Source organism: Acomys russatus, chromosome 28 (genome assembly GCF_903995435.1).
Source record: "Acomys russatus chromosome 28, mAcoRus1.1, whole genome shotgun sequence".
NCBI lineage: Eukaryota > Metazoa > Chordata > Mammalia > Rodentia > Muridae > Acomys > Acomys russatus.
The window spans coordinates 43,097,785-43,108,978 of NC_067164.1; the positions used below are offsets into that span (position 1 = coordinate 43,097,785).

The 11,194-nt window shown below is 46.7% G+C and overlaps 1 protein-coding gene across 1 annotated transcript in view; it reads right to left on the bottom strand.

Moving 5' to 3' along the window:
• The window catches only part of Gak (cyclin G associated kinase), a 55,757-nt gene extending 44,705 nt beyond the window's left edge, over positions 1-11,052 (bottom strand). The window contains exons 1-4 of the mRNA XM_051170569.1: positions 10,799-11,052; positions 7,506-7,567; positions 6,644-6,703; positions 5,776-5,890 (exon numbers count right to left, since the gene is read on the bottom strand). Of these exons, the coding sequence (XP_051026526.1) occupies positions 5,776-5,890; positions 6,644-6,703; positions 7,506-7,567; positions 10,799-10,943 (382 nt within the window). The 5' untranslated portion in view covers positions 10,944-11,052. The remainder of the gene's footprint in view (positions 1-5,775; positions 5,891-6,643; positions 6,704-7,505; positions 7,568-10,798) is intronic.
• Positions 11,053-11,194: the final 142 nt, after the last annotated feature.

The window sequence follows — 11,194 nt, forward strand, 5'->3', positions numbered from 1 at the left end:
GCTGGGATTACAGACGTGCGCCACCACGCCCAGCATATATCCTCCTCCTTAATAGGTTTGATCTGTCTTTGTGTATGGCAGCTTAGGCAGGAGTGGCATTTCTAAGGCCTTATTTGGGAGGCATATCCAATTAGTACCACTCCCAATATCCCTTCAACTTCTGTAGGAAGGCAAATACAAGGTATCTCCATAACCCTGAGTATGAGGACCACCCCTGCTCTGGGGTGGACAGGGGCAGAAGATGGCATAGGACATCCCTGGGACAAAACAGGAAGCAAAGAGCAATCATCTGAGAAAGCCATGAAGGCAGAGGAAAAGTTCCAGCAGTGACCAAGGTCTCTAAGCAGAGGCTCTAGGCTTATGTCCACAGCACAGCACAGGCAGAGCAGAAACCCTGACCCTGCCTTCCTCACCACAAGTCCCCAGAATTACAGAATTCAGAATTACATCCTGGCCTGCTGGCAGCTCCATCTGGCTATCAAATCTGGCTGAATTAAACCATACTTAATTCGAAGAATCTACACAAACCCAGAGGAAAAGGGGTCCTCCAAAGAAACAGGGTCCCTGGTGAAACAGAAGCAGGCTCCAAGAGACAGAAGCAGGTAAGTCCACCTAAGCTTTATGCCAGCTTAATCATAACATTAATTTTAACTGGCTCATTCAATAGTTCATTATTGGTAAGATTTAAGAGATTTTCATTGTTTTGAGACAGGGTTTCAAAAACTTGCCACCCTCCTGCTTTAACTCCCTGAGTGCTAGGATAATATATGTATGCCACAAGACTATTTTAAAATCATTTGTTTGGTGGTTGGAGAAGTGGCTCAGCAGTTAAGAGCACCTACAGAAGATTCAGGTTTGGCTCCCAGCGCCCACATGGTGGGTCACAGGCACCTCCAGTCCCAGGACCTGACACTTTCTCTTCTAACAATCACAGGCACTAGACACACACGTGGCGCACATACACGCAGGCAGGTGAAGTCATCATGTGCATAAAATTTAGTGTGGGTGGGTGACAATGCACGGAGGTTAGGGGACAAGTTGTTGAAGCTGCACTTTTTTTCACCATGTATGTCTCAAGGATTGAATTCAGATTGTCAAGTGTGGCAGCAGATGCCTTTACCCCTGAGTCATTTCACTAGCCCTAAACAATGCACTTCAATATGCTTTAAAAAAAAATTGTGCCGGGCTTGGTAGGGCACGCCTTTAATCTCAGCACTTAGGAGGCAGAGGCAGCAGGATCGCTGTGAGTTTGAGGCCACCCTGGTCTACAAAGTGAGTCTAGGACAGCCAAGGCTACATAGAGAAACCCTGTCTGGGGGTGGGGGGGGGGGAACCCGTGCATCTGTGAAGGTGCCTACCGAGGCTAGGAGACGGCAATGGAGCCTCTGGAGTTAGAACTATACGTGGTGTGAGTCATTTGGCACGCTGGGAATTGAACTGGGATCTTCTGCAACAGCAGACAATACTTTTAACCGAGAAGCCATCTAACCTACACTTTTGAATTGTTTTTGTTGTTTTTTTTTTAAGCCTCAAATTTGCTAAGTAGCTGAGAATGACCTTGAATTTCTGATCCTTCTGTTTCTACCTCTTGAGTGTTGGGATCACAGGTGTGCACACCTGGTTTTGCAGTGCTGGGAATCATACCCAGGGTACATGCATGCTAGGTAAGCACTCTACCAACTCCAGGTTGAGAGTATTTTTTAAAAATAATCCACATGTGACAGGAACTGCTAAAAACAAACAAACAAACAAAACCTCTTATTCTATGCAGAGAAAGTTTAGCTTTTTCATGACAAAAGATGGGTTGAGGGCTTCCAGTGGAAACCACAGAAAAAATGAACGTAAAGAAAACGTTCATGGCCCAGTGTAGGACTTCAAAGCTGCCTTTAGTAAACTCTGTACCTGCACCAGGAGGGGGATATCCCCAACTCCTCAGAGGTTCAGCAGCTCTGCCCCAAGTCCACCCCTAGGCAGAAGGTTCTGGGTTATGTAAGAAAGCCAGCCAATAAGCAACCCTCCTCACCATCTGCTGCCTCTAGGCTTGCCCACAGGCTCTTACTGCCCTGGCTGCCTTCAGTGATGGAATGTGCCCCTTCCTGCTCAGGCTGCTTTTGGTCACGGTGTCTCATCATATCAACAGGAACCTACTAAGACAATGGCTCACTCATGCGCAGGGGGCTGGCTCAGTGGGCCAAGTGTTTGCTACATAAGTGTGAGGACCAGAGTTTGAATCCCTAGAACTCTAGTTAAAAAAAGAACAGGTGGGTGTGGCAGCCTGCAAAATGTCCTAGTAAACAGAGGGTAGAAATGAAATCCCTAGAGCAAGCTGTGTTCTGGGCTTAATAACTTTACAACTTCAAGTATGTAAAGTTCGAGAGTGATTGAGAGGCACCAGATGTCATCTTCAAGCACCCAAACATACATAGAAACACGTACACCACACACATGTATATGAGAAAGAGAACACGTAGCAGGTTGGGCCTGTCTGCCTCCCACACTACCCTGTTCAGAAACGGCACCGAAGCCCACTCTTTCTGCCCCTCAGAAACAGCAAAGACAGTGAAGGGAGCTTCTCGCCAGCATTTCTAAATACCAAGACTTGCATCACGCAAAGCTTTCTGACCTCATAAATGACAAGGGAGGGAGGTCATAAACAGCGTCATCACCACTAAGTGCCGCTGCTACTAACCCTGAGCAACACCCTGGCTCTCGGATGGACTGCTGCGGTGCTGCGGTGCTGTTGTGTGTGGTTTGGTACTGCACAGGCTAGGCATCTACTGCATCTCACACATATTAGGGATAAGAGGAACGCTTTCAGCATGAATACGTACTTGGTTCAGTTAAGATTTTAAAAATACAGTTAAGTGGAGCACACCTTTAATCCCAGCACTCGGGAGGCAGAGGCAGGTGGATCGCTTGAGTTTGAGGCCAGCCTGGTCTACGAAGTGAGTCCAGGACAGCCAAGGCTACACAGAGAAACCCTGTCTAGAAAAACAAAAAAACAGTTAAAACTCACTTTCATATGATCTATCTAACTTTGTATTGCTTCTACCTCCTTTTTGTTTTTTTCCCCTAATATTTTAAATTAAAATATAATTATATACTTCCTTTTCTCTTTCCATCTTCTCCTGTGTGCTCCTTACTACCCATCCATCCACCCCACCCCTTCCTTCCTCTAAAACTCCTGGCCTTATTACTGTTGTTGTTATATGTGTGTGTGAATGCAGCCTGCTGAATCTATTTAGTGTTGTTTATATATGATTTCAAAGTAAATTCAAAGGAATAGGAAGACAATGTGCTGGGAGACTGTGTCTTCTAGAAATTACAAGCTGTAAACAATATGGCTGACTAAAAAAAAATCCAAACAATAACAACTCTAACAGACATGCTAACACGGAAGGAGGAAATGTCAAGGGAGCTCAACCGTAATCAAAGAACCACAGACAACTGAAGACTGCTAAGACAGGGAGATTCAGTCTTTCTCAGGATGAGCCCTTAATTGATTATCCAACACCAGTGGCCAGTCCTGCTTTTACCTTTTCAGTGAACATATGTCTTTTGTAATTGAATACAGCAGGAACAACGGGCATTCATGAAGACAAAACAAGGCAGACTGGACACATCGGCCTCCTACTGCCCAGCACAGGGACAATGCTTCTGCCCATCCCAAGAGCTCTAAGCTGGTGGCCCACCACTAGAGCTGGCACCTTCCTAGCTTATAAAGAAATGGCCCAGAGTACCTAGACCCAGTTCCCAGATACCATGCTCCACTGAAAAAGCCCAGAGCTGCCCAGAAAACAAGGTCACAAGAAACAGGCTCAGACTGACTATCACTTAGGAAACCATGAAGGACAGGTTGGGGCCTGGGACACACAGAGAGACAGAGACACCATGGAGAAAGATAAATTAACTACTAGAAAATGTTACAAATTGACAAATATAATGTATCCATCTACTGAACTTTTATGTTTTAAATAATTTAAAACTTTAGAATTAAAAAGTTGAGCAAACAAATTATCTGCATATATGCCAGCTGAGATGTAGCTAGTCTACCTCTCTCTCCCTGAAAGTCCTTAGCTCAGGCAGCTCCTGACACCACTGCCTCCTGCTCTCTATGCAGTGGGATGACTTTGCCAACAGGTGGACCAGGGTACTGGGTAAGACTGGTAGGGCTAGGTGGGGACCTGCAGACACCTGAGGACAGCCGTGAGGGCAGCTGGAGGAGGAGGGCCTGCCTTAGTAGGGGCTACACCCCAGGGTTCCAGTCATGTGCAAACACTCTGCACTGCATATTCAGCCTCTTGCTTCTTACAACTAAGATCCTGCATGTGACCTGCAAAGACCTCTACCCCTTCCCCTTGGCAGAGGGATCTTACTGGCTCATTTGTGGCTTCTACACGCTCACTCTACACTCTTCCTGTCGCAGGCACCTAGATATTCCGTTTCTGCTCCATTTCCCAATCTATTCACTCAGTGTCCCCAGCTTTGTCCTCTGTCCTCATCTGTCTGCTCTTGGTCTGCACACACTTCCAGCCATCACAATGCAGTTTCTCATGCTCACTGAGCAGGGACTGGCTCATAGGCAAGTAGCCCTAACAGGGTTGAGATGCCTCCCATGGGCCTCCTGCCTCAATCTCCCCTACTGCTCCTTGGCCCCTCCTAGGCACCTCTTTCCCAGCACTCACTGCTCAGGAGGACACACAAGCAGCCACCTGAACCACAGCATATATACCATTCCCCTTAGCATATGCATCTCCATTCCAGAACACACTAGGGATGACGTAGTATTTTGGCCAATTCTACTTCACAGCCAGAGTAGAGGGTTCAACTCTCCACTGATAGAAGTACAGGAGTGCAATATGACACCCAGCAAGGTAGACTTGCTTCAAGCAACACCCACAGTCATCCACGTAACCACTCTGCCCCTTAAGGGCTACCCAAGGTATGTCCTACCCACTGGCCTGCCAACAGATCAAAGAATCTTCCTGATGCTTTCTTAGGTTTGATCTGATAAAGCCACATGCCCACGAAGGGCTTCCTCCATTCCTCTCAAAACAAAGCACTATTTGCACTACCTAAGGACATGCTGCTTGTGTGCCAGTATCCATCTTTCCCAGTTCATGTATGAGGACACTGAGGTTCCATTGCATGCCTGCTCATCCTGTTTCAGGAGAAAAACACGATGAGACCCTGCTCCTCAGAATCTGCAGCCTAAGGCCAGGCATGGTTGTTACATGCAATTTCATTAGGCTGCTTCTAGGTTGCCTAGCAACCTCTGACATCATCACCTGCTGCCAGGTGTTGGTGGAGTAAAAAAGGACCCAGCAGCCCTTTCCTCATTCGCTCTCCCTGTCTCTGTCTCTCCGCCCTCATGGCTCACTCAGGCCCTAACTCCTTTCTTTTTCCCTCAAATAAACTCCCTTCCTTTATACCACATGTTTCCTGGTGGCCTTTATTTATATAGTGTAACAATGGCAGCACACACCTTTGAAATCAGCGCTTAGGAGGCAGAGCTAGGTAGTGTCTGTGCCTGGTTGACATAGCAAGTTCCATGCCAACCAGATCTACACAGTTAAGACTGTCTCAAAACATAAAACAAACAAAAAAGAACCCACAATCCACGAAGGACAGACAAAGCATCTCCAAATAACACAAAGGTCAATAGATTGCTGGTTGGTTCTTTCAGTCAAGACCAATGTATTTTCAGAATATACTGGGAGTACTTAACAACTGTTCAAACATGTCAGAAAGCACTTAAACTTCAAGGCACTTTACCTTTACAGAGCTCCGTAAGCAGGAGGAACTCAGCTTGCCCAGTGTCCGATTCTTCTTTTCCTATGGATGCTGCAGAGCAGAACTGGACAATATTGGGGTGGCCAGAAAGTTTTTTCTGCATGTCTTGTTAAAGAAGAATGTGAATAAATATGCCCACAATTCTGTGCACTTAAAAGTAAATATTCATAAGTGTTAAGAAACCAAAGTTATGCTATTCGAATTGCCTTGTGCCTCAGCACATATGAGCATCTGGACAGAAATGATGGCGGAGGAGCAAATAAAGACAGAGAGAGTGACGAGAGTGGCAGGAAGCTGGTGAGAATGCCAGATAGGAGGGAGTCAGAGACGGGGCAGAAGCCCTCAGGGCTCCACAACAGGAAGGTGGTAGGAAGTGACTGTGTACACTCAAAGCTCAAGCAGCCATTAGGCTATGAGATAGCACAGAGCCTAAAAAGAAGCAAATTCTATTTGCAGTTAGGACTATGCCTTACCATGTGGTGGAAGAGAATAGGCAAGAAAGGTCCCGTCATGTGCCATATGTACAGGGTGAGGGGTGTAACCAGCATGCCACACCGAGGCCCACTGATACGGTAGCATCCATACAGCCCTTGCCTAGGTTGTCAGAGGGACCAAGTGCAACTCTCCTACCTCAGAGGCTGGAACAGCAACCTGTTCCTAACACCTAGAGAACTTCCACTTCAACTATTATAACGGATAACAGAGAAAAATCCTTTGCATGAGAAATGTCTATAGGAAGTCAGGTAAAGCAAAAGGCAGATTTTAACTTCTCACAGGAGCCTCCTGGTAACTGTGTCAAGCCTGATACATTTAGTAATGGCAGTAACTCTCAGTCCCAGGAAAAGGATACCAAGAAACAAACTTCCTGAATGATGGCTCTGTTTTTTTCCTCTTCATTGGATAGTAATCTCTGTCAGGGAATAGCACACAAGATTGAAGTTTGTTTACCTTCTGCTTAACAGATAACACACCCTGGAATATAGGCACTGTGTTTGAGAGTCACTGAGTCTCAGGGAGCACAGTACACTATTTACCTGCATTTGAACATCTGATCTCACAGAAGCTGAGAAACCTTGAATGATCTTTATACTCCAAAGACCCAAGAAAAAGTAAAACAAGACAAACAAGGCGATAAAGCATACACCCAGCAGACATATGCGTTCAATGTGGACTGCCAAAAAATGCCCTGTTCTAAAGGTCCACTGGCTATGCCCCACGCTTGCCAAGAGAAGAGCCCCTTGTTTGCCCATCAAGGCAGAGCTGGACCTGCTGCTCATCTTAGGATAAAACAATCAGAGCTGCCTACTGGGCATCAAGGTCTAGAGATGGGAAGGGTCCCACCACACTACTTTAATCTTATTTACAGATGCTATGAATGTAAATTTGATAAGTGGTTTCTGCACTCTTTAAATTCCTGGTCTCTTATTTTGATATTTAGAGCCAAATGGATGAAATACACAGAGGGTCACTCCCACTCTTTCCTCCAAAGCTGACCAATTCCCCAGGTAGGATAAGAAGCTCCCAAGAGAGTTCTCAGCCCAAGTTGGAGTTGTGAGCATAAAGGTAAGCCCTGAGAACATGAAGGATGGAGGATTAACAGACTCAAACTGACGCATGCACAGAATAACAGAGACACATCCTTGAAAATAGCCCAGGGTATCTTTATAATGAACTAAATCCCCATAAAGCCAGGATTCCCCATTAGTTATTACCTTTAATGCATACTCTCTGCCACTTCCCAGATCTTGGGCTTCATAAACGAATGCAAACCCTCCTGGGGAAAAAAAGATGCCAGTCAGTGCTAGGACTTAAACTCAGAAATACTTTTACTAAATAAAATACAAACCAAATTTTAGGCCACGGATATTAACTGCTTCCTACAAAAACCTGCAGCCCAACTCTGGATCACAGCCCTTTACACCTTCTGCTCAGAGATAAGGAGGGAAAAGTGTAACTCATATCAACAAATAGAAACAGGAAATCTGGAAAACAAAAAACAAGTATCCTGGAAACAAGCAAGTAAAACTGATGATTTCTATTTGAGTTACCAAACACCAAGGAAGGATAATTTAAACAAATAATCAAACAAACAAACAAAGTCAACACCCAGAGGGAAAAAGTAGACTATGCTGCCCTGACATCCAAAGAGAAAAAATTTGAGCAGTATCACTCATCCTCTGACTACATGCTAGCAGTGACATGCCTCCACCAAGGAAGAAAGAGAAGGGAAAAACAAACAAAGTAATACCAGCTACAAAAACAAGACACAACAATCAGGGCTGGTGAGATGGCTCAGCATGAAAAGCACCCTTGCTCTTACAGAGAACCCAGGTTGAGTGAGTTCCAAGCAACCACATGGTTTGGTCATAACCCTCTTTAGTTCCAATTCCTGGGGATCAGATGCCCTCTGGAAAGTTATCTGCCTAACAATCTATTTTACACTCCAGTATCAACTTAGTAAAAACTATGCAAACTGTATGACAACAAAGCTTGTTTATATCATAAATTCCCCTGTGACAAAACCTGATATAAACTGATAGAAGCATTTTTTCTACAATATTTATTCATTTACTTAGAGACACAGCAAGGGACTTGACTATAGCAATTTTTCTCATCCCCTCATGAAATGAGGTCATCTTTCAGGACCTGAAAATTCCTGAAGTTGTTAAGAGCCTCCCTCATGTTCTTCTAAGACAGCTTCAATCCCAGTGCTCTGTGGCGCTGTTCAGGAAACTCATTTAAATAATCTGTGAAAAATACTACAGATTTCTTACTGTCTTAATTCGGGGTGGGGGGACCTTAAAATACAACACTAAGTGTAAAAGGAAGAAAACTATGGCTTACAATTGCACTGGCAATTTTTATTCCTGCCTGGGCCAGAGAGCAGAGGGAACAAGCTGTTCTGCACAGACAGTGGCTGCCCACACTTCCTGGTTTTTCACCCTGGGTTCTATATGGCTTGGGTAAGTTTCCTGCTTTGCACAAATCTCCCTCTCCTGCCAATGAGGGCCAAGTCCCGCCAGAGATGGCCACTTGGCCCCCTGGCCAGGTGGATGTAACACACAGCTATCTTCTGCTAGCTCCTTCTCAGCTATCCTGGAATTCACATTGTTTATTGTGCTGCCTCACCCTTCTTCCTTCCAGTATCTGAATGTATGTCTTATTTTACATTCTATAAGGAAGGAAACCAAGTCTGTCTCTTCTTCTCTTCCCTTCTTGGTTTGTGGATTGAAAGCAGGGCCTCACTCATGTGAAGCCAGGGTCATACCACTAAACTCTGTCCCCATCCCTTTTCACTTCTGAGACAGCATCTTACTAACTTGCCCAGATTGGCTTTGACGTCTGTCTGTTGTCCAGGCAGACCCTGAAGTTGGAATTTTCCTGCCTCGAACTCCCAAGAAGCTAGGATTACAGGCCTGTGCCATCAGTTGAGGGTTAAATTTCTTGAAAAACTGAAGGCAACTGCTTGGCACCTTCAGAATGAATAAACCAATCTAGCATAATTTTTGTCATTCTAACAGATGAAAGGGAACTAAATCCTTTCTGAGGGGAAAGCATCAGAGGTCTTCTCATCGAAATCACACCCAAATCTATTTATAACCACAGTGGAGAATATATATGACAAAGCTACTGCCAAAATATCACCTCTGCCTTTCCACAGTAAAGAATGTTAAACAAATTCCCTGCTCCCACTAAGCAAAAATGACACACTTAACAGGATGCTTCTCCAAACCTGAGAGCTGCTCCAGACCTGGGTCAAGGCATTCTTCTCCCTGAACCAATTTGTCAGAACATAACAATGTTTATTTAGCAGGTGAGCTTCATAGCTAGTGAGACCTGGCACACCCCTAAATACTGATGAACAAAAAACAAAAAGCAAAAAACAAAACAAACAAACAAACAAACAAAAAAACCGGGCACAGTCGCTAAAGGAATTGCTTAGAAGTTAAGAAGATTTGCTTCTCTTGCAGAGGAGAGGAGCAGCACTGGGTTTCCAGAACCCACCCAGAGTTCACAACTGTCTCCAACTCCAGTTCCAGGGGATCCAGGTCCTCTTCTGGTCTCAGCAGGCAGTACAAACAGATGATACCCAGAGACACAGACAGGCAAAACACCACTAACAGATATAAAATCTTTTCAAAAAGGGGGTGAGGAGTCACAGAAGGGAGAACAGTATTCCATACTTGCTTATTACAGACCCCGCATGAGGGAACCACTAACTAGGCTGCCTTCAAGACACAGGACTATGTAACTGTCTATCAAGCAAGGTTCTTAAAAGGTTACAGCGACTGGCTCTGTTTCCTGTAACTTATGAGAGGTCACATACAGAACGATTCAAGAGGCAAGGCAAACACCAAGGCTACAGGGAGCTTGTTCTCTACCTCATCAAGCAAGGGAGGTCTGCAACAGCAATCCTGGATACGATACAAAGAATAACACAGCTCATGACCCCAGAGTGACGGTGCTCACGTCCTGACTCCACATTTCAACCTTTTCAACTTTTCTATATGGTCGAAACACAGCTTTGGCCTCAGATAGAGGTGGTTCTTCCAGCCCCAGGCCTCTTTTACTGGACAACCACCTGCTAGCATGACCCTTGTACTAACTCTACCCACCAGGAAGTGTTCAACCCAGAAGCAGCTCCACCACGATCACCTCCAAAGGCCATAAGCCACAGCCCCCCCTGTGGTCACTCTTCCCGGCCGGGCCCGAAGCCAACTTGATTCACTCCCCCAGCAGTGTTCCTCCGCAGCGATGGCCAGCGGTGACTGTTCCCGCTGACCCTGCCCGGAGGGACGACTCCCCACGGCCCTGATCTGACCCATCCCACAGCAGTGACTCTCTCCCGCCCAGGCTTTACTTATACAATGGACACGACCCTCCTTGCTGCCCCCTGCCTAAAGCGGCGACCCCCGCGCGCCCTAACTTGGACCACACCCCAGCAGCGACCCTCCCAGGCTGCCCCTGCCTGCCGCGGCCTGGCGACGCCTTTACAAAGCCTCACCCTCGGCCAGGACCCGCCGCACCCGTAGACGCAGCTCGCCCAGCTCCACCGTCTGCCCGACGAAATCACTCTGGTCACGGCCGGCACCTCCGCCAAGAGAACCAGGGCCCGCCAGGAAGTCTAGCGCAGACTGCAGCAACGACATGGCGGCGACCGCTCCGCGGCAGCGGGAGCCAGGCTCCAGCTCCGCACTGCCGGGTCAGCAGCAGCTGCGGGAGAACAACCCGGCCATCTTCCGCCCGCGCCGTGACGTAAACCTGAGACGCCGCCGTCCCGCCCCGACGCAGCAAGCGGAAGAGCACGTGTTTCCGCAGAGACACCCGGAAGCGCAAGCGCGGAGCCTGTCGCCCTGCGAACGTCTAGCTCCTAGGAGGCACGGAGGAAGGGCCGTCGCCA